The sequence below is a fragment of the Peromyscus maniculatus genome, chromosome 17, assembly GCF_049852395.1.
Source record: "Peromyscus maniculatus bairdii isolate BWxNUB_F1_BW_parent chromosome 17, HU_Pman_BW_mat_3.1, whole genome shotgun sequence".
Taxonomy (NCBI): domain Eukaryota; kingdom Metazoa; phylum Chordata; class Mammalia; order Rodentia; family Cricetidae; genus Peromyscus; species Peromyscus maniculatus.
In genome coordinates, this window is record NC_134868.1 from 3,693,705 (window position 1) to 3,717,349 (window position 23,645).

At 52.0% G+C, this 23,645-nt stretch overlaps 1 protein-coding gene across 4 annotated transcripts in view; it reads right to left on the reverse strand.

Moving 5' to 3' along the window:
* Positions 1-9,107: 9,107 nt before the first annotated feature.
* Positions 9,108-23,645, reverse strand: part of Nwd1 (NACHT and WD repeat domain containing 1) — a 78,036-nt gene continuing 63,498 nt past the window's right edge. For all 4 annotated transcript variants that reach the window (XM_076553224.1, XM_076553225.1, XM_076553226.1 and 1 more), the window contains 5 exons: positions 20,128-20,282; positions 18,099-18,375; positions 15,245-15,795; positions 14,032-14,137; positions 9,108-13,247 (listed from right to left, as the gene is read on the reverse strand). In XM_076553224.1, the coding sequence (XP_076409339.1) occupies positions 12,946-13,247; positions 14,032-14,137; positions 15,245-15,795; positions 18,099-18,375; positions 20,128-20,282 (1,391 nt within the window). In that variant the 3' untranslated portion in view covers positions 9,108-12,945. The remainder of the gene's footprint in view (positions 13,248-14,031; positions 14,138-15,244; positions 15,796-18,098; positions 18,376-20,127; positions 20,283-23,645) is intronic.

A 23,645-nucleotide genomic window follows, 5' to 3' on the forward strand; every position in this document is an offset into this window, starting at 1 on the left:
ATTCGTATACTTAATTCTTCCTGTACTTTATTATACTCCCTGTACTTTATTATAGAAATGTCCCCGTTCATAAGTGTATCTGTGGCCAGGCATGGTAGTGGGAAGCAGAGGCAGAAGGATGAGGGCGCTGACCAGCCCGCCTAACTGAACTGGTAATCTCCACACCAGGCAGAGACCCTGTCTCAAAACTAGGAAATGAAGTGGACTGCTTTGTGGTTAAGAGCGCATGTTGCTCCTGCAGACCCCACATGGTGCTTGTAACTCAGTGGTGACTGCTTGTAACTCAGTGGTGGCATGGTTCAGGCTCCACCCCAGCTGTGGACGGGACTGACACCTTCATTAACCTCTGCAGGCACCAGGCACAAGGGGCGCACAGACATACACGTACATCAAACACTCATATTCATAAAATAAAGGGCTTTTTTTAAAGATTTATTTATTTATTATGTATACGAAAGAGGGTACCAGATCTCATTGCAGATGGTTGAGAGCCACCATGTGGGTGCTGGGAATTGAACTCAGGACCTCTGGAAGAGCAGTCGGTGCTCTTAACCTCTGAGTCATCTCTCCAGCCCATAAAATAAAGGACTTTTAAACAAAATAAAAAGGTGAAAATCAATAGACCTCTGGCCCCCACGTGTGTGTACATACATGTACATACCCACATGCACATATGCCACACATACACACAATAAGGTAAACATAATGACACACTCCCTAGAGAACTGGAGACCCACATTCATCCTTCCGAGGGTTCTGCCCACTTGACCTGATTAACTCTGACCTCTTAGCTTCTGCCTCCGGCCAGTGTCTTCACACTGTGAGGACAGCACATGACCTCGGCCGGGCCCCGGCCATATCCAGACTCCAGCACTCTCTGTACATGTCAAAGGTGATGGGGTATTACGTACATACTGAAGACTTCAGATCCCAGCACTTGGGAGGCAGAGGTGGACGATCTTAGTGAGTTTGAAGCCAGCCTGGTCTTACAAAGTGAGCTCCAGGACAACCAGGACTGTTACACAAAGAAACCACCATCTCCAAAAAAAAAAAAAAGACCCCAGAAGAGTTGGTTTTCAGGCAGGCATGGTGGCCACCTGTCTTCCCAGCAGTTAGGAGGCAGTGACGGGCAAGCTGGCAGCTAAATGGCTGGACTGGCCAGCTCCAGGTTAAGAGGGTGTGCTAGACAGTTTTGTGTCAACACAATCTAAGAGTCATTTGGGAAGAGGGAACCTCAGTTGAGAAAATGCCTCCATCAGATTGGCCTGTGGGCACATTCTCATATGATGATTGATTCAGGAGGCTCCAGTCCACCGAGGGTGGTGCCAGTCCTGGTCTGCTGGTCCTGGGTCAGCTCCTGCCTCCAGGTTCCCACCTTAGGTTCTTGTCCTGACTCCCCTCAGTGATGGGCTGTGGTGTGGAACTGTGAGCTGACGCCCTTTTCCTCCCCAAGCTGTTTCCAGTCATGACATTTTGTCACAGCAATCGATGCATACAGCAAGAGATCCCGACTCAATACATAAGCGATCAGGGTAGACATCTAAGGTCCACCTTTGGCCTCCAAGGGAAGATGCACATGTATGCATGTGATCCCACACACATGGGACTAAACATACAGACTAGAGAGAGAGGTTAAGTTGGGCATAGTGATGCCCGCCTATCATCCCAGTACAGCCTGGGCTACAGAGCCCTGTTTCCAAACGACCACAGCAGCGAGAGAGAAGGTAGGAGAGTGTGCTGGGCAGTGCTGGACAGGTGGTCAGAGGCAGAACAGAGAAAGCCATCCCTGCTGGCAACCCAGAGACAGGCAGGTGCCTGGGAGCTGAGGTCTGGCCTTGAGCTGAAAACTCAGAGGAGCAGGCATCCTGTGAGTCACTGAGCAAAGGGCCCCGTGACACTGAGCAGAATTGCTGAATTGCTGACCCACAGGAGCAACCAGATAAAAACATGGTGGCGCTGGACAGATCTTGCAACAATTTGTTACTGAGCAACAAAGAACTAACTCAGCCCCCAAGTCCTTGCCCCAGAAAGCGCCTTCCCAGGGTGCCCGCTGCTGTGAGAATGCTGAGCCAGAGCATTTGTTTATCAGTCTCAAATCCAGCTCTCCCAGGAGCAAGGCGGACTGTGCGGAGCAGGAAGATGGGGGAGACAAGGACACCCTGGAACTTCCTCTCAGTGTGGCTGTGAAGGAGAAACTCATACACATAAAAAAAAAAAAAAATCTAGGTCAGGCACCATGGCTTATGTCTGTAATGCTAGCACTTACGAGACTGAGGCAGGAGACTCACTGTGAGTTTCAGGTTAGCCTGGGCTACATAATAACCTGTCTCTACAGCACCTATCTCAAAACAACAACAATCTACTATAAAAAAGGCTACAGCTTGAGACATCGAGATGCTTGCTGCCAGGCCTGATGACATGAGATCAGTCCTCTGGTCCTGCAGATTGTCCTGGGACTTGACCTACACATACATGCTATGGCACACACCCAGTGTCTTAGTCACTGTTCTAATGCTGTGAAGAGACACCATGACCAAGGCAATTCTTATAAAAGAAAGCATTTACTTGGGGCCTTGCTAATAGTTTCAGAGGCTCAGTCCATTATCATCGTGGCGGTAGCATGGCAGCAGGTGCTGGAGATGTAGCTGAGCAATATGTCCTGACCCACAGGCAGGGAGAGAGAGAATGGCCTGGCATGGACTTGGGAAGCCTCAAAGCCCACTCCCTCCAGCAAGGCCACACCTCCTAATGCTTGTAATCCTTTAAACAGGCCTACTCCCTAGTGACCAAGCATTCAAGCATGTGAGCCTATGGGGGCCATTCTTATTCAAACCAGCACATTCGCGCGCGCGCGCGCGCGCGCGCACACACACACACACACACACACACACACACACACATTTCCCAAAAAAAAATGTAAAAATAATTTTAAGTTTTTGTTTAATGATTCAGTGGGGGAAAGCATCTACTACCACAAATGTTTTGGGACCTGAGTTCAAATCCCACATATCCACACAAAACAAGATACAGTCTTAGAAGCCGGTCATCCCAATACTCTGAGGGAGATGGGAGTGGACACAGGACACCTAGACGGTCTCAGGCCAGCCCGGCTCCTGCAGCACTCAATGAAAGACCCTGCCTCAAAGTGGCCTTGGACCTCCCTGTGCACATGTTGTGGACTATTATTTTAAGGTGCGCTACATTTGCTTATGTTGCCTTTGTTTAACTCTGTGAAGCTGTGTTCCTGTGCCTGTGTAAAACACCTGATGGTCTAATAAAGAGCTGAACAGTCAACAGCAAGGCAGGAGAAAGGACAGGCAGGACTGGCAGGCAGAGAGACTAGATAGAAGGGGAAATCTGGGGAAAAGAAGGAGGCAGAGAAGGAGGAGGACTCCAGGGGCCAGCCACCCAGCTACACAGCAAGCCATGGAGTAAGAAATAATGGAAGATATACAGAAATAGAGAAATGTAAAAGCTCAGAGGCAAAAGGTAAACGAGATAAGTTAAGAAAAGCTGGCAAGAAACAAGCCAAGCTAAGGCTGGGCATTTATAATTAAGAATAAGCCTCCATGTGTGATCTATTTGGGAGCTGGGTTGTGGGCCCCCCTAAAAAAGTAAAGAAAAAAAACCCTAACACCATGCACACAATAGCATTCATACATGTGTGTGGATACACACACACACACACACACACACACACACACACACACACACACACACAGGATCAGGAATTGAAGGTCCTATTTGGCTACATAGAAGCTTCCAGACCAGCCTGGGATACATGAGACCCACTCTCAAAAGAACACACGGTGGCTAGAGCGACAGCTTGGCGGCTAAGAGTCCATGCTGTTGTAGTGACCTGAGTTCATCTCCCAGCATCCCTGTGAGGCGGCTCACAAACACCTGAAAGTCCAGCTCTAGGGGAATCAGGCACACTTCTCTGGCTTCCACGAGCACCTGAAATCAATGCAAAAATTAAAAATAATAAATCTTTAGCAACAACAATGGGCTGCAGAGATGGCTCAGCGGTTAGGAGCACCGGCTGCTCTTCCAGAGGACCCAGGTTCGATTCCCAGCACCCACATGGCAGCTCACAACTGACTTTAACTCCAGAGATCTGATGCCTTCTTCTGGCCTCCATGGGCATGTGTAGTGCACAGACATACATACAAAAAAAAAAACTATACACATAAAAGAATAAAATTCAAGTTAAAATACAAAAACAGGAGGATGCTTGCTGCTCTTATAGAGGACACATGTCCAGTTGCTTAGCTCCCACATTGTACAGCTCACAGCTGCTGTAACTCCAGCTCCAGGGGACCCCACACCCTCTTCTGGCTTCTGTGCACAGCATTCAAGTGCACAAACCACCACCCCACACAAATTAAAAAATTATAAAAATTAAAATCTTAGAGCTAGGTGTGATGGCGCATGCCTTTGATCCCAGCACTGAGGAGGCAGGGGCAGGTGGATCTCTGTGGGTTCAAGGCCAGCCTGGTCTACAGAGTGAGTTCCAGAACAGTCAGGGTTACACAGAGAGACCCAGTCTCAAAACAAAAACAAAAAGTATACACACACACACACACACACACACACACACACACATACAAAATAAAGGTTTGTTGGTTTTGATCATTGCGTTGAGTTTTGGGTGCCCCTTAAGTCTTGTACCTGTCTTGCATGGCTCACCTGAGTCACTCTGAAATGGCTCAGCGTTTAGGGGGATTCCTTGTACCTTGGGGATAAGTCAGTTGTGTATGGTTCAGGTTTCTGAGCCTAGGGAAATATATCCAAGATATACAACCCCAAAATAGGATACATTTAAGAAATATTTATTTTATTTATTTATTGTGTGTGGGGGGGGGCAGTCAGTTTTCTCCTCCCACCATGTGAGTTCTGAGGATCAAACTCAAGTTATCAGGCTTGGTGGCAAGTGCCTTTACCCAATGAGCTGTCTTGATAAACTGAAAGATTCATTTGACTCCAAGTTTAGTTGGTTTTGTTTGTTTGTTTGTTTGTTTTTGGAGGGCTGTTGCTCACCTCCATGCTTTCTTTAGTCGCTCTGTAGCCCAGGCTGGCCTCAGACTCAGAGATCCGCCTGCCTCTGCCTCCTGAGTGCTGGGATTACAGGCCTGCGCCACCCTGCCCGGCCCCTTGCTTTTGGGTCCGTGGCAGACAGCATATGGTAGAGCCAGAGCCCAGAAACAGAGAGGAAGAAAAGACATGTCCCAGTGACCTAACTTCTGCCTGTGAGGCCTGACCTCTCACAGACTCCACTTCCTCCTGGGGGAGCATCCTGGAGAAAGATCTCTCCTTCCTTTTGGATTTTGGTGTTCTTTTTCTTTCTTTTCTTTTTCTTTCTTTCTTTCTTTTTTTTTTTTCTTGGTTTTTCGAGACAGTTTCTCTGTGCAGCTTTGCGCCTTTCCTGGATCTCACTCTGTAGCCCAGGCTGGCCTCGAACTCACAAAGATCCGCCTGCCTGAGTGCTGGGATTAAAGGCAAGCGTCACCACCACCCAGAGGATTTTGGTTTCCTAAGATAAAAATCCCAATTGTCTGAGGCACACGCTGGCCTCAGACAATAGTAGTCCTCTGTCGTCAGCTTTCTGAGTGCCAGTATTAGCAGAATGTGCCACCACACCTAGATGGAGGCTTTCTGTACTTAGGCCTTTGAGGGACATTTCAGAGCCAAACTGTAAAGTTACGTGCACTTCCTCACAGTGCATTTGTGCCAGGGTCTGGTCAGGTTCTAAAAGGAAGCAATGGGTTCAAGGATTCAAATACCTCTAGTTGGCTGAGGCTTGCCTAGAATCCCCAGTGAGGGGCTGGGGGCGTGCTCAGGGTGGAGCCCCGCCTAGAATCCCCCAGTGAGGGGCTGGGGGCGTGGTCAGGGTGGAGCCCCGCCTAGGATCCCCAGTGAGGGGCTGGGGGCGTGGCTCAGGGTGGAGCCCCTGCCTAGAATCCCCAGTGAGGGGCTGGGGGCGTGGCTCAGGGGTGGAGCCCCCGCCTAGAATCCCCAGTGAGGGGCTGGGGGCGTGGTCAGGGTGGAGCCCCTGCCTAGAATCCCCAGTGAGGGGCTGGGGGCGTGGCTCAGGGGTGGAGCCCCCGCCTAGAATCCCCCAGTGAGGGGCTGGGGGCGTGGCTCAGGGGTGGAACCCCTGCCTAGAGTCTCCAAGGAAGAGGGACCCTCAACTGAAGAATTGCTTTCATTAGATTAGACAGGCTGCGGGTTGCCTAGGAGACACTCCTCTGTAGGGGCCTGGCTTGAATCAAGAGACTGAGAAATAAAGCTGTTCTCCAGTCTATACTCATCTGCTCAACTGTGACCCACTGCCGGGAGCCACTGTCCAGACCAGGAGCTGAAACGGACCCCCCACTGCTGGATGGCGGTGGGGCCGGAGACTCATGAGAAGTAAACTTCACCTGCCTGGAGAAGCTGGGGAACCTGAAACTTGAAAGATTCCTGAGTCCTCCCAGGGTTAGAAAAGCCACAGACCACTGCTAGGGAGGAGATTGCCCAGAAAGCTTCGGAGGTTTTCAGGCCAGCCTGGTGCCTGCTGGAGTCATTAGCATCAGCCTTCTAAAAAGGCCTTGCTTCCACCCTGGGTCCAGAGGGCCAGGGGTCCGGGAGGAAGATGCTGCAGGCCTTCACTGCTCCAAACGGGCACCCAGGGGGAATGTTTCCCTAGGGTCAGCCTCGGGGGCACAGGCAGCAGCCACTGTGATCATCCCGAGCTGGTGGTAGCATCCACATGGTACTGGTTTTGGGGGCATTTGACTGGTTTTATGGGATCTGAGAGTGAACCAGCTGTGGGGGATTCCCCTAAGGTTCCAGAAGGCCAGGCCATATATAGGACAGGACAGATTCCTAGAAGGGGGCCATGGAGGGGCTTTGTGGGAAGCTGTGGAGGTGAAACCTATACTGCAATGGAGACCCTGGGAGTTGATTTGTTCATGATGTGCCTCTCACAGTGCGCGTGCGGAAATCAGAGGAGAAGCTGTGTGAGTCAGCTCTCTCCTTCCACCGTGTGAGTTCCAGGTCTAACAACGCTCATCAGGCTTCAGGTGCCTTCATCCGCTGAGCCATCTTGCTGGCCCCAGATCCCAGGATTTCTAAGATGCCAGGACTATGGGATGTTTGACAAAGAAAGATGTAGGCAAGGAGAGGAACTGGCCCGAGAGAGGCTACGTGTGCGGCAGGTGGGCTGCTGGTGTCTGCACGGTGCTGTGCTGCCGAGTCCCAGCTGCTGGACACAGCACTTCAGGTCTTTTCCTGGCAGGGTTCTGTCTTGCTTTGGTCTGATTTTCCTTGCGATGTCCCTATCCTTTCCTTTTGGAACAGAATGTTTAACCTGTGCCCTTAGCTAGGTTGATTGTTCTTACTATGTAGTCCTGGCTAGCCTAGGACTCACTATGTAGACCAGGCTGGCCTTATATATGTTGAAAGTATGTAACTCCCTTGGTATTATTTTACAGAGGTTGACAGTTAAGGGGTGTTGGAGCCTCAGTACAGGCTACTGAACAGTACTTAGGTTTCTAAACAACGTTAGAATTGTTTAGACTTTGAGGGGCTGGCGAGAGGACTCAGGGTGTGGAGGTGTCTGCTGCCAAGCTGGGCTGCCTGAGTTTGACCCCTGGCAATCATATGGAGGGAAAGGAAAACCAAGTCCTACAAACTGTCCTCTGATCCACATAGGCATCATGGCAGGGTGCACTGTGCCCCACGCCAAATAAAATAAATACATTTATTTTGAGCATATTCAGAGATAGACCAAATGTACCTTGCATTATGAGATGGCCAAGAGGCCCTAAGGTCTGGTGTTGTAGACTATTATTTTAAAGAGTGTTACTTTTGTTCATGCTGCATTTTAAAAACTCTGTGAAGCTGTGTTACTGTGCCTGTCTGAAACACCTGATAGTCTAATTAAGAACTGGCCAATAGCAAGGCAGGAAGAAAAATAGGTGGGGCTGGCAGGCAGAGAGACTATATAGAAGGAGAACTCTGGAGGGAAGATCTAGGATCCAGAGATGGAGGAGGACTCCAAGGGCCAGCCACCCAGCTACACAGCAAGCCACAGAGTAAGAGTAAGATTTACAGAAGAGAATCGGGAAAGCCCCAGAGGCAAAAGGTAGACGGGATAAATTAAAGATAAGTAAAGCTGGCTAGAAACAAGCCAAGCTAAGGTGAGGCATTCATAATTAAGAATAAGCCTGTGTGTGGTTTATTTGGGCGCTGGGTGGTGGGCCCCCCAAAAGAGCAAACACAAACAGGCTAGTGTGATGTAAGGTGCCACATGTGCGTAGTTGATAGTGTGGACTAGCCATGGGAGATCTTCACTGTCAATTTGACTGACAGTCTGTGAGGGGCATTTCCAGAGAGGTTTAGCTGAGGAGGGAAGATCCACCCGGAACAGGGGTGGAGCCATGCCACCGACCAGAGTTCCAGAATGAACTTCAAACAACGAAGTTTCTGCCCTGCGGTGAGCCACAGACAAAAGCCCCTCCTTCTGCCATGATGGACAGGAGGAGCCCAAAGAAACCCACCTGCCCTGAAAATGCTGCATCCGGTGTTCGCTCACAGCAACTAAATAACGCGGGAAGAGCCAGCCGCCTGCTGCAGGGTTTAGGGAGCAAAGTGGTCCGTGGAGGGATGTTTCTACCCAAAGCGTCCTCGGGAGCCAGGGGTCACGCTCCATCCACACCTCTCAGGCACCATCCACACCCCCACCCCCACGGGAGCCGGGATTATCCACATCGCCCCTGGTGCTCCATCCATATCTCCACGCTCCATCCACACACACACCCAGCCGGGGGACACGCTCTGACATTGACGCAGCAGTAGACACCTCTAACAGCTTCCACCTTGTGTACCCACCATCCCCATCCCCCACCCCCACGGGAGCCGGGATTATCCACATCGCCCCAGGCGCTCTTCATACACACACACACACACACACACACACACACACACACACACACAGCCGGGGGGGGGGGGGGCACGCTCTGATGTTGACGCAGCAGTAGACACCTCTAACAGCTTCCACCTTGTGTACCCACCATCCACCAACCCGGAGTGTATTGCTCAGTAACTGAATCTCCCTCAGACTGTTGCAGTGAACACAGAAATTTTATTTTTTGTTGTGTTTTTGAGACAGGGTCTTGCTATGTAGACCAGGCTGGCCTCAAACTCGCAGAGATCCTCCTGCCTCTCCCTCCCAACAGCTGGGATTAACTGCCTGCGTGGCCATGCCCCAGACACTGGAATTTGAGGCCAAACGCTGTACATCAAAACTTTCCCTGTTATGACAAATGCATCCTTTCCACATTGATTAAACCTGATCATGCACATGCCTTAATCCCAGCACTGGGGAGGCAGAGGCAGGCAGATCTCTTGTGAGTTCTAGGCCAGCCTGGTGTATAGAGTGAGTTCTAGGACAACAGTCAGGGCTACACAGAAACCCTGTCTCAAAAAAGGAAAGAAGGGGGGGCAAAAAAGTAGCCTTCCCCCCTCAAGGGCTCTCTGCTTAAGCTAAGGATCCTTCAGTTAAATGGTGGGAGACTTCCTAAACTAGCAATCGCCAACACTGGAGCAGATGGAAAAAGAATGTGTGGTATCTCAATGATGGAATGGTATGTGGCCACAGAGGAGAACACGAAAGATGGTCATGTGTAGCAAAACAGGCATGCAGAACTGCAGGACATCACGCTCCATGAAGTCGACGCAGAATGACAGCGCCACATTTCCTCACCCATACACTGGACTTCAAAGGACATGGAACCGTGAGGACCAGCTTGGGACAGAGGTGAAGGTGGATAAACTGATGAGTGTGTGCCGCATTCATGCTGAAAAATCTCATGGGTCCCATGAATATATACAGTTAATAGGTTAATAAAAATAAAATACTATTCAAAAAATCTAAAGTTATTGTTCAATGCACCTGAGCATATATTTTTAAGCTAAGGCTTAAAATATATCTTTAAATTTATTATTATTGTTGTATGTGTGCATGATGGGGGGGGCGGTGTGACCGGCATGGTGAGTGTGTGGAGTCAGTGAGCAACTGTGTGAGGTCAGGTCTCTCCTTCCACTCTGTGGGTCCCAGAGACTGAACTCAGGCCATCAGGGTTGCGTACGAAGTGTCATTATTCACCGAGTCAGCAAGAGCAGCATGAAGCTTAACTGCTAAGCCATCTCTCCAGACTATTATTATTATTTTTGTTGTTGTTGTTTTTGGAGACAGGGTTTCTCTGTGTTGTTTTGGTGCCTGTCCTGCATCTCGCTCTGTAGACCAGGCTGGCCTCGAAATCACAGAGATCTGCCTGCCTCTGCCTCCCAGGTGCTGGGATTAAAGGTGTGCGCCACCACTGCCCGGCTTATTTTTTAAATGAAATTTGACACTAACATTTTCAGAACTGCCGAAGTGTGCATTTTGGAACCCTCATTCGGGAAATAACTGAATGAGATATCTTCAAAAGTCTCACTTTGAAGCTGGAACTATGGCTCAGCAGCAGAGCTCCTACCTGGAATCCCTCAGGGAGGGGCTGGGGGCGTGGCTCTCTGTAAAGCACTTGGCTAACAAGCCCTGGGTTCCATCTCCAACACCAAGGAGTAAAGGTCTCTTTCCTACGGATGCATTGCTGAGTCTGACTAGGGTCCCAGGGAGTGAGGGGAGCCCTCCCTCTAAGTCTGACTATAGCAGGGCTCCAGGCACAAGCCAGGCTCAGCAGACGGCTGTGGGCACAGTGGAGAGAGCCATTTCAGGGCAGAGGGTCGGCAGCAAACAGGGAGATGCTGGTGTGTCCTGTGTGTCAGGGAGCTGAGCATGGTCACGACTGTGGTCCAACAGTGGAGGTGGGAAGATCAAGAGTTCAATTGCAGCACTGACGCGTGCGTGCTGTGTGTGTGTGTGTGTGTTTGTGGAGGCCCGATAAGATTCTGTGTGTGTGCGTGCATGTGTATTTGTGAAGGGAGGCCTGAGGTTGAGTCAGCAATTTTCCTTGATTCCTCTTCCACCTTATTCACTGAGGCAGGGTCTCTTAATCAAACCCAGAACTCAAAGATGTGTCTAGCTTAGCTAGCCAGAATGTTCAGCTTTAACCGTCAACTTCACACAGCCTAGAGTCTCCTGACAAGCGAGTCCCAATTGAAGCACTGCGCAGATCAGATTGGTCTATGGGCTCTTCCATGGGGGACTGTCTTGACTGTTAGCTGATGTAGGCGGGAATCCGTTGTGGGTGGCACCATTCCCTGGGCAGGTGGTTCTGGGGCTGTAAGAGAAAGCTAATGATCCAGAGAAAGCCAGACACAGCACCCTCCATGGTTCCTGCCTGTGGTGGTTTGAATGAGAACGACTCCGGTAGGGACATATATTCAAATGTTTGGCCACCAGGCCTGTTTGAAAGGATTTCAGTGGTTAGATGTGGTCTTGTTGGAGGAAGTATCATGGGGTAGGCTTTGAGGTTTCAAAAGTCCATGCCAGGCCCAGTCTCTCTCTCTCTCTCTCTCTCTCTCTCTCTCTCTCTCTCTCTCTCTCTCTCTCTCTCCTCCCTCCCTCTCTCTCCCCCTCTCTCTCCCCCTCCTTCTCCCTCTCTGCCTGTCTGTCTGCAGATCATAATATATCTCTGTTGCTTCTCCAGCACCATGTCCGCCATGCACGCCTCCACGCTCCCCGCCATGGTGATAATGGACTAAGCCTCTGAAACTGTAAGCCAGCCCAATGAAATGCTTCTTTTTAAATGAGTTGCCTTTTGACAGCAACAGGACAGTGACCAGGACACTGCTGACTTCCTTGGCCAGTGCGTCCCCTGGCCAGAGGTCACGCCGTGCGTGCGCAATAGCCAGCAGCCTGTTCCGTCCCGGCTTGAGTTCTTTCCCCTCGGCGGTGGCCTGTGGCCTGGAATGCCTCCCTGCAGTTGCTCTTGGTCAGGGTGTTTTCGTCACGCAGCAGAATGAACCGAGAACAGCCTGTCTCTACATTCTGGGGCTGAGCCTGAAGGGTTCTGAGGGTTGGAGAGGTCTCTAGTTCTCACACCGGGACTGCAGATGCTTTAAGCCCTGAGCCAGCCCTAGCCCACATGGATTCTTTATTTTTCTTTTTTCTTCCTTCCTTCCTTCTTTTTTTTTCCATTTTCTTTTTTCTTCCTTTTTCCAGAGCTGAGGACCGAACCCAGGGCCCTGTGCTTGCTAGGCAAGTGCTCTACCACTGAGCTAATCCCCAGCCCTCTCCTTTTTCTACAGGATCTCTTTCTGGCTGTCCTGGAACTCACTCTAGACTAGGCTGGCCTGGAACGCACAAGAGTCCGCCTGTCTCCGGCTCCTGAGTGCTGGGATTGAAGGCCAAGCTGCCAACCAGCTAGAGTGGATTTTGTACACACATTTCGAGTCACAGGCAGAGCAGGAGCTACAGACAGGCTAACTGTGACCACGTGGGCCAACCACCACTTTCAAAAGGGCGAGCGTGTGCGTGGTGTGACAGACAGTCCAGGACTCTGGCTTCACACACAGAAAAGGAAAGACCTGCGACACAGGCTGGCTTTGCCATGTGGATTCTGGGTGGTCACTGCCATCCAAGACAGGACAGTGGCCACCACGTCCCCGAAGTCTGTCACTGTCTGCCACACAGTGTTGCTCTCCGATGGGTCACTCATGGTCCCCACAGTGATTACATATCCTCCCGGAGCCGGCGATTGGCTCAGGATGAGAGCTGTGCCCATTGGGACCAACAGAGGCAGAGCCAAGGCTTGGATCCAAGGCTTGGGTTAGGGTGGGAGATGCAGGCTGCTGCTCCCTGAGAGGGGCAGGTCTGAGAACCCCACAGAAGAGGTGGGAAACATGGAAGATGTCAGAGGGAGGTCTGGGGTCCACATGGCACCAGCAGAGTTGGTCAGTTTGCATCAACCAGATGAGTCAAGGCTAACCCGCTGCGTTCCTGGGCTCCGTGGGCCTTCACAGTATCAGGCAGACCTGTGAGCGCTTATTCGATTTCGATTCCTTTCCCTCCTCGGCCACTGATCCTGTGTCCTGGGAGGCCTCTGCTGCGGCTACCTGCTCTTCCCTTCGCCTGGTCTTGACCAACCACACTGCCTTCTTGAAGTTCCTGAGAGGGTCTTGCTGGGAGGCTCTGGCTGATGGGCACTGGAAACGTTCTCTGATGAGATAGCCGTGGCTCGTGGGGGCCATGAAGCCATTGGAGGTGGGGATGATTCGGCTGACCACAGCGTGGACAAACTGGACGGCCAGCAGGGTGCCTGTGATGGGGGAAGGGCGGCTCGTGAGAAAACCGGGGCACAGAGGCGGGAAGGACAGGGCAGTGGGTAGTGTGCTCAGTCTGCAAACACAAAGACATGAGTTCGATTCCCAGCTGAGTGTGGTGGTGCACACTGGCAATCGCAGTGCTGTGGGGGCAGAGTCAGGGGGCTCCCTGGGGCTCCCTGTCCAGCTGGCTTGGCCTGATCATTGACCCCAAAGTTCATCCTCTCCGGTGCATGATCACTACCCAAGTACAGGGGTGCATATATCAACTCCTGCCTCCAGGTCCCTGCCCTGCCCTGACTTCCCTGAGTGATGGACTACATACAGCCTTTAAGCAAAATTGAACCCTCTCCTCCCCAAGTTGCTTTTGGTCAGGACATTTCATCTAGCAACAGAAAAGCAAACTAAGCCCACAGGGAAGGGCATGCCATACAAGCACGATGCCCTGAAGCTTGAACCCCAGGCACCTGCACAGAGGCCAGGTGTACCAGCACGGACCTGTAATCCCGGTGGCGTGGACCCAGTCGGGGTGGGACTCAATGGCCAGTCAGGCTAGCTGAATGGGTGAGCTCCTGTCTCAAAAATAGCATGGAGGGCTAGGCCACCCTCAACCTCTACCCTTCACTTACATGTGGACACATGGCCAGGTGCACCCCTATTCACGCGCGCGCGCGTGCGCGCGAGCACACACACACACACACACACACACACACACACACACACACACACACACAAAATAGGCTTTTCGGTAGCTCAGTCCCATCCGAGAGCAGGACTCACCGTCCAGCGCACTCCAGGCGATGATGGAGCGGTCCTTCATGCCTGCGAAAACGTACTTGTCGTCCTTGGAGAAGCAGGCACACCGTACCCCTCTGCAGTAGGAGCTCTGTGAAGACAGACCTTGTTATTTACTTGTAAATTTTTTGTTGGGGGCCGGGAGCTGCGTGTTACTGCGCTGTGTGCAGGTCGGAGAATAACTTGCACCATGTGGTCAGTGGGGACAGAACTCAGGTCATCAAGCTTGGCTGCTGGCACCTTTACCGGCTGAGCTGAGCGGCTCTCCCCTGTCTGGGATGGTGTGTTTTAACCCTTAGTCTACAGCTGGTGTTTGGAAAGTTCTAGAACCTTTATCAGGTTTGTCCTCCCTGGAAGATGTGGGTCACTGTGGTTCCGGTTTTGGGGCTTTATAGCTCAGCCCACGTCCTGTTCACCCTCAGCTTCCTGTTCCACCAAGATGTGAGGTGCGGGGTCCTGGCTGCACGCTCCTGCCACCACAGAGACATCTGGTACCAAGTCTTCGCTCCGCCTTAGGCTGTGTCCCCTACAACTGGGAGCCCAAATGGCTCTTCCCCACTTCAGTTGCTTCGGGTTAGGGATTTTGTAACAAAATAACTAATATACCACATGATACCCTTTCCAACTGAGGGATATCCAGACCAGCCTTCACCTGGCCAGCACCGCAATCCTGGCTCCCCACTGGGGCCAGAGCAGAACAAACCCCAGAGAGATGGAGAAATGGACTTTTCAAGGAGCAAGGTCTGTCTTCACAGAGGTGACAGCTTCAGGGCTATTGCACTGAACGCACCGGTGGGTGGCTGTGCATGCATCTGGAGGCCGGGGGACAGCCTCGTTAGGAATACCTTCCTCCTCACTTGAGTCAGCTGCTGGGCAAGTATGAGGACCTGCAACTAATACCCAGTTCCCATGTTTAAAAAAAAAGCAGGTAGAGTGGCCCACACTTGCAATCCCAGTTTTGGGGAGTTGTAGATAGGCACATCCTGCCCACTTCAGCCTAATGGGAGGGCCCCTGGCTCCAGTGAGAGCCCCTGCCCCCAAAAACAAGGTGAGGAACGACACCCCAGTTTGACCTCTATCCATCACACACATTGCAAAAATGTACACTCACAGCTAGAAACTGTGGGAACACACACAAAAACAAAAGAGCGCAGGAGAGAAAGGGCACAGCATGGATGTCAGAGCCCAGGCCACCCACCTCGTAGCTCATCTCGAACATCCCCCTGCAAGCTTGCAGGTCCCAGAGACAGAGCAGCGCATCCTCGGCTCCGCTCACTGCCAGCCGCTCCCCGTGGCTGACCTCCACGCAGCTCACCCTGCTCCTGTGAGCCTCCAGGGGGAACACTTTGGACCGTGGACAGTCGTACAGGAAGAGGCCGCCGTCAGTCATGCCATAGAGCACGCGGTAGTCGGCCAGCACGGCCACGCTTGCGATGGTCTCGGGCAGCTGGGTGTAAAAGGTGTAGGTGGGGCCCTCGATGGCGGGACATGGGTCTCCGGGGCTGATGTCCAGCACCAGGACGATGTTGTCATAGGCGATGGCCAGCCGGTCCTCGCTCTTGCTCAGGGACATGCAGTTGACAGCTTTGCGGGCCTCGGGCGGGGGTATACACAGCACATCTTGCCTGGAATTCAGGGGGAACACAAGCACGATCCCCGAGACCAGGCCTGTGAAGAGGAGCTTAGCCTGCTCGGCCACTTCCAGACACCGGACCTCATTGGACGTGTCCAGGGAATCCTGCTCCTCACCTGCACAGGGAGAAGACAGTCAGGGATGGATCATCTGGTTTTCTTAGTTTTTAAAAAATTGCAATTATTTATACGTGTGTGGAGGTCAGAGAACAAGTAAGCTTGTCCCCCCATGTGGGTCCCGGGGCTCGAATTCACGTTTTCAGGCTTGGCAGCAAGTGCCCTCACCTGCTGGACGTTTAGCTGGCCTTCGCTTTCTTAGTTTCTGACCCCTAAGTTCAGCTTGGATAGTGTAGTTTCCTGACTGAGCCTGAAGCTAGAAATGGACCCTGCACCTACCCATACGCATGCTCAGTAACCCCTGAGGCAAATGGAAGCCAGGGCCTGACGCATGTTCAGTAGGCACTGGAGGAAATGAGGGGGACCCTGAGCTCCCACAGGCTTGAGAGGCACTGGGAAGAAATGGTAGCTGAAGCTGGGGCCGGGGCTGTGCTCAGCAAGTGGGTGGGAAGGGCAGAACCTGGGTTTGCGCATGCTCCGTAAGACTGCACACTCAACCTGGCTAGCCTTGGGGACTAGCACAGCGGCAGCATTCCCTAGCACCCCCACCCCGCGCCACACCTTCGACTGGCTCTGGGTTATATTTTGAGACAGGATGTTATGAAGCTATTTCTTCCATATTGAAACATTCTGATAGGGGAGGGGCTGGGCCCAGGCTGTGAGCTGCCCGCAAACAGAGCGCGGAGCTGCAGGCCTGCAGCCTTCCCGGTGGCTGCGTGCCGTGTGGGAACGGGGTGACAAAGCGGACTTTAGTCCTGTGCTCCTGTCAGTCCAGCCGACTCCTTGGCTCTCCCAGCACTTCTTTCTCCGATGTGATTGCCCTGTCTGAGGTGCACAGAAAAAGACACCCAGGGGAAATCTATATGGGACCTCCCTAATCACCCAGGCCGATCTCCAACTCTTCATCCTCCTGCCTCAGCCTCCCTGGTAGCTGGGATGACAGCCAGGTGTACAACAAGCCCAACTTTAATCTAATTAAATGAAAACTGCATCACCTCACCGTCCTGTTTAACTCCCAGGGGTGTCCCACAACCCTCAGGACCAGTGCAAGCACTGTCTCCATTCTCCTTCACATCCTGGTGATTACAGGTTGAGTGTTCAAGCCCCCACACCATGCCAAATTCAATGTTGAACTCCATCCCGGAATGGAGAGAGGGTTCAGTAGTTAAGAGCACAGACTCCTCTTGCAAGGGACCTGGGTTCAGTTCCCAGCACCCACATGGCAGCTCACGACAACCTGTATCTCCAGCTACAGGGATCTGATGCCCTCTTCTGTGTACCTCTTCACCGGGTACCAGGCACACATGGTGCATATCATATACATACATCCATGCAAAACTCAAACACAAAAAAATAAGAAAGAAATTCATCTACAAGATGATTTGGGGAGAAGCAGTCTTGGGAGTTGATTAGATTTCTGGGGTGGATCCCTCAGAAAAGGGGTTAGTGCCCTTATTGAGAGAGAGAGAGAGAGAGAGAGAGAGAGAGAGAGAGACCAGAGCAATGCTCAGCAAAGACACGTCTCTGGACCAGAAGTCAGCAGCCCTCACCAGACCTCAGACCCTCCAGCACCTCTGATATCTGTGCATCTCTGTGTCCGTGTTCGTGTGTGCATATCCAAAGCTGACGTACAGGTTCTTCAAGTGATTTTCAACATCTTTGCACATGTACGTGTGGTGTGTGCATGGTCAGGAGCGTGGGTGCAGCTGCGTGCATGTCCACGTGAGTGTAAGTGTTGGGGGGGGTGCGTGTATATATGTGGTGTGTACGTGTGCATGTGAGTGTGGGTGTGTGTGTTGGCAGTCATCCTCAGTTGCTCTCTACCCACTCCCTGAGGCAGGGTCTCTCCGTGGAACCCAGAGCTGGCGAAGTCAGCCAGCTTGCTCCGGAATCCTCTGTGCCTGCCTTCCAGCCGCTGGGATTAGAACCCAGCACTGATCTGGAAGTGGAGATCCACACGTAGGTCCGAACACTTGCACACGGAGCACGTCAGCAAGGAGTCAACTTCCTAGTCCCTTTTGTTTGTTTGTTGAGCCAGAGTTTGTGGTTTTATCTCCAACTCCTGCCCTTTTTGCCTTTCCTACCAACCATGACCACCACACCTGGTTTATGTAGTGTTGAGGACAGAGCCCAGGGCTTCCCATATGCCAGAAAAACACTGCACAACTAAGCTACAAGCACTCTACCAACTGAGCTACAAGCACTCTACCAGCTGAACCAAATCCTGGCCTCATCTTGGACTTCCGCCTCCAGAACGGTAAGTCCGGAACTCACCACACAGACACTAGTCATCTCTCACAAACCTTCTGCCAAGTCCCAAATCGTGACTTTGTTTTTGTCCCCGACCTTGGGGAAGTAGATGTAGCTGCCATGATGGGACACCGCAGCCAGGCCTGTGCGGTCCAGAAAGGGAGCAGGAGACCTTGGCTTCTGGGTGGACCTGAGATCCCAGACTTTTAAAGATGAAGACTTGCAGGACGCAGACACCACCAGAGTCCCACCCCGGACCAGCAGGCTCGCAGGGGCGCCCACGCCCTCCAGGACGTCCAGCAGGGCCCCCTGTTCTGACAGACTCCACACCTGAGGGTAGAAAACAGAAGGATGGGGGTCTGCCCTGGGAACATGCTTCAGCTGTTCACCTGCCTCTGCTGAACGTGGAGGCTCTGGCTCCAGGGTCCTCACCACCCCTGGCTGCTAAAGACTTCCTGGGGCTTCAGCATCCTCACAGTAGTCCCAGAGAACCCCAGGGGACACCCTGCAGGGCCTCTTGGGTCTGCAGCATTGAACTATCTTCAAAGCAATCCTAAAGTATTGGCCTGTCCTCATGGGTAAGCGGCAGAATTCTGCAAGAGTTGAATGAGTGAGATCATAGTGTGCATGCATGTGCATGTGTGCATGTATGCATACATGTGTGTGTATTTTAGGAAACTATCATGTGAGCTGGGGAGATGGTTCAACTGTTATGAGCACCTGATGCTCTTGTAGAGGACCCTGGTTCAATTCCCAGCACCTACATGGCGGCTCATAGCCCTCTGTAACTCCAGCTCCAGGCTATCCACACTCTACTATCTCGGAGGGTGCCAGGCATGCACATGGTTCAAGATGCTCAGACACATAAAATAATAACAAGAACAGTGATGAAATAAAAGCTATGTCATCATGCAAACCCGCCGTGGTGAATTCACGGATATATATTCTTGGATTGCCTCCTCTTTTTCTATTTGAGACAGGGTCTCACAGTGCTCAGACCAGCCATGAACTTGCCATGACGTTGAGACAGGCTGGGGCCACACCAGCTTCATCTCCTCACTGGGGTGTGATTTCCCAGGAGTTCAAGGGTGGGAGGCTCGGTCTTGGGGGTGACGGGGGTGACGTAAGAGGTGATGGACTTAAGAGGCAGAGCCTGGTGGGAGGTGACGGACTCTGTGGGACGCAGTCCTTGGGGGTGACAGGGGTGACATAAGAGGTGATGGACTTAAGAGGCGGAGCCTGGTGGGAGGTGACTGAGCCTGTGGGACGAAGTCCTTGGGAAGGGTTAAGCAGCTGGCTGTGGTTGTGTAAGTCCAAGAATGGGGAGGGTGGGGGATCGGAACTCCAGGAGCATCCTTGACTCCCTGGCAAGTTTCAGGCTAGCCTGAGCTACAAGAGACCCTGTCTCCAAAATGAGGGGAAGGGATCAAGTCGTTCTTATGGGACTCAGATTCGTTCCCAGCAGAGGCAGGACTGGCCTCCCGTCCCTCAAGTTTGATCGCTCCCTCACACAGGCTCACACTGATGGCACAGATGTGCTGTGGACAAGGAAGCCTCGCCAGAACCGGTGCCATTCTGTGCACAGTCAACTCCCAAAAACTGTGAGCTAGATAAACCTTTTTTCTTTATACAGTTCCCAGCCTCAAGTATTTCATTACATATAGAAAATTCATCCCTAACATTGACACATATATATACTAACTATAATAAATAAACATGTGTTTCTATATAAATCAACCCCGTTGGGTCCTCAACAATTTCTAAGATTGTAGAGAGTTCTTCAGACCAAGATGTTGGGAAACCTATCATCCCACCTAGATGATCTCACCAGTGCTGACTACTGAGAATTTCCTCCTCTGTGGCCCGGAAGACCACTACCCTAAATTTTCATGTCTGGTTGGGAATGCTGCCTGCTTTGGGGAACATTCTAGGTCTGCTACCAGGGCACAGAATACCAGCACCTCACATCGTTCCACTAAACACCCCTGTCTGGGTCTGAGCTCATCAGTTTTCTGTATATTCTGGACTTAGCAGGAGTTAGGGATCCCATGTCCTGAGGTTGGGGTCCTGGTCCATCCTCACCTGGATGAGTGCATCCCGGGAGCCAGTGATGATCACATTGTTCTCAGGCCCCAAAACCGCTGTCTCCACCACATCCTCGTGTTCCAGATCCGTGGCCATGAACCGGTGGAAGCCTTGTGAGTCAGCCAAGAAAATCCGCACAGATCTTCCAAAGCCTGCGGCAGCAGAATCCAGTCAGGCCTCTGAGCAGTTACTCCATGGAGGCCTTTCCAGAGCACCTACCATGTCCCGGGGAAGTAAGAGGCCAGAGGGGGGCATGATCCCAGCTGCAGGAACTGCAGATGTGTGTCGGAGGTGACAGTCACAGAGCTGTATGTAGGAAACTCATGAAATTCTCCATTATTTGGACACACTGAGTTGGTTCCCTCGGGTCCCAGTGCCATTGAGTGGGGACCAGGAGTTCAAATGCCCCAGACAACGTCATTTGTCACTGGAACCACATCTACTTTCCCTACTTTAAAAAGATTGTTACATTCTACTCTCTTATTTAGTGTGGTGTGTGTGTGTGTGTGTGTGTGTGTGTGTGTGTGTGTGATCACACGATTCACTATGGCGCACCTGAGGAGGTCAGATCTCTCCTTCTACCACGTGAGTTCCAGGATCAAACTCAGGTCGGCAGGTTTGGCAGCAAGCTCCTTTAACCAATGAACTCTCTCACTGGCCCAACTTCTTCTGTCCTCAGTGTGTGCGCGCGCACACGAACACGTACGCACGTGTACGTGCACCCCTGTTTACGCACTCTCAGAGGACAAAGGAGGTCACTGGGTCCTTCTCCATCGCTCCCCTCTTTCTCACTGAGCCAGCAAGTCCGCCTGGCCTCCGCTCTCCACGCCCCACAGCACTGGAGTGGCAGGCACACTATACCCTGGCTTTTCCCTGCTGGAGACTCCAATACTCGTGTTTGCGCCTGCACAGCAAACGCTCTAACCACTGACCCATCTCCTCAGCCCCAGTGCCCCATGAGTGACTGATGGTGTGGGCCCCAAGGCTGTCATGGGAGAGCACAGGCATCAGTGTGCACATATCACAGAGGACGGTCCAGCAGCTGCAAATACCCAGATTTACACACACACACACACACACACACACACACACACACACACACACACACACACATCAATTAATCAATCAATATCATAGATGCAACCAGCAGCCTGAGCCCCATGCCTGCTTCGTGGCCCTGGCCCTGGCCTAGTTCGGGGGACAAGCCCTCTCAGTCCATGGAGCCTCCTTCCTGATAACCATGGTCTTTGTTTATCTGTGTGTTTTCAAAGTAACAAAGTGAGTTCCTGGGGGAGTTTGGGACAGGCATCTCAGGAGGGGCTGGCCACCAAGGTCAGCCTCTTGGGCCGTCGACAATGCCAATGTGACCAACTCCTGGCAGACGCACTATCAGGGCTTGAAAGAGTGTCCTTGGTTGGGGGTACACCACACACACTGTGCCTCGTGTCACAAGTCTCCTGGCACCACTGGGAGAGGAGAAGCAGAAATTCCTCATGTCTCCTGGACACTGCCCATGCTCTTTCCTTTGCAGATTTTGCATGCGTGTGTGTGTGTGTGTGTGTGTGTGTGTGTGTGTGTGTGTGTGTGTTATTGCACGCACCTATGCCAAAGCCAGAGGTTGCTGTCAAGTGTCGACATCAATTGTTCTCTACATTATTTTTTGAGGCAGGGTCTCTCACTGAACCCAGGAGCTTGGCATCTTGGCCAGGACCGTGAACTCGCAGCATCTGACTGTGGTTACAGATGTCTGCCACCATGCCCGGCTCTTATGTGTGTGCTGGGAATCGGAATTCAAAACCCTGTACTTACCCATCAAGCACTTTACTCACTGAGGGTCTTATTGGCCCTGCCTTATTTTTTGGGACAGGGTCTCTCACGGGCCTGGGGCCCACTGATTGGCTAGGCTGCCTGACAGGGAGGCGCTGGGATCCGCCTGTTCCTGCCTTTGCTGTGCTAGGGTCCCAGGTGTGGCTGAGAGGGGCAGCTGCTGCTGTCTCTGAACTGTGTGTGTGTGTGTGTGTGTGTGTGTGTGTGTGTGTGTGTGGTGATTCACACAGCTGATGGGCTTGGAGACAGCGCCCTGCAATTCTGCTCATAAACAAACCTCTGCAATGCCACCCAAGTCAGGGTCAGACAGATTCTGGTCTGGTTCCTTCAGGCTGAGAATATCTTGAGGGCCACAAGAAGATATTCAGCTGTGTATTAAAGCTATACTTTGACTGGCCAGGCGTCTGTCAAATGGGAAGCCATTTATCATGGAATATTTGGTGTTATCCAGCGTTTAATATTTCAGCTGTCTTCTGCTATGAAATTCTTGTGTGCCCAAATACTATAGACCATTTTAGCAAACAGCTAAGCTTCTCAGACACTGTTCCACTAGGTACTAACTCCCCCGCTGGGCCTAGGAGACAAGCAGGCAGTAGACGCATAGCTTTGTTTCTTGCGCAAATGAAGCTCAGACCATCCCCTTCCCTCAGGGCTAGGGGCAGGGCAGAGAGATTGAGGACAGCAGGACCTTTTGCACAACCAGTGCAGTAAGGACAGGAGCGGAATTCCACAGGAAACCAGAACTGCGTGGCCAGAGAGAAGACAGGAAGGCAGAGGTTCAGTGGAGGGTAAAGCTGATCTCTTGTGGGGTTTATCAGAGCCAGGGGTCATGAACCAGGAAGGGTAGATGGAGGACGAAGGAACAGAGGACAAAGATCAGGTCAAAAACTAAACTATGAGGACAGGAAAACTGGGCACAGAGAGGGGCTGAGTTCGAGGATGGAGCTGAAGCTGTGTAGACAGACTGGACCTAGAAGAATGAAGTGAATGGACTAAAGAACAGATTAGGAGTATCCTTAGCCGCTTGTAGCATCTGTTCTGGACCCTGATAGAAATCTTCTCCTCCCTTGGGAGGTGGTGGCGCACACCTTTAATCCCAGCACTTGGGAGGCAGAGCCAGGCGGATCTCTGTGAGTTCGAGGTCAGCCTGGTCCACAGCACAAGATCCAGGAAAGGTGCAAAGCTACAGAGAGAAACCCTGTCTCGAAACCCCCGCCCTCTCAAAAAAAGAAATCTCCTCAAGGTGGGCACTTGGGGGGAATTTGCTAAGAATAGAGAAACCACTCAGTGTTCTTCCGCCCTGGCTCCTGGAACACAGTCTCCGAAAGTCAGCCCGGCACACTTTGGTGTTCCGGCTGCTCCTGGCCTTCCACCTCAGTCCCGACTCACCTCTTCTCTGTGACAGGCTGACAGCTCTTGTCAGTCAGGACAGTGTTACCCACGACCACCGTCAGTCTATCAAAGGGCCGCCCTGAACGGACTGCTGTCCCTTTCTTTTTATGTGTGGTACGTTTTGTGTGCATGGGTCTGTGTGCCCTGAGTGTGTCTGTGAGTGTGTCTGTGAGTGTGTCTGTGAGTGCTGAGCTCTGACAGGGGAGAAGGGGGCTTCAGAGACCTTGGAACTAGAGTTACACGAGGCTGTGCACCGACCTGTCCCTGAGGTGCTGGGAACCAAACTTGGGTCCTCT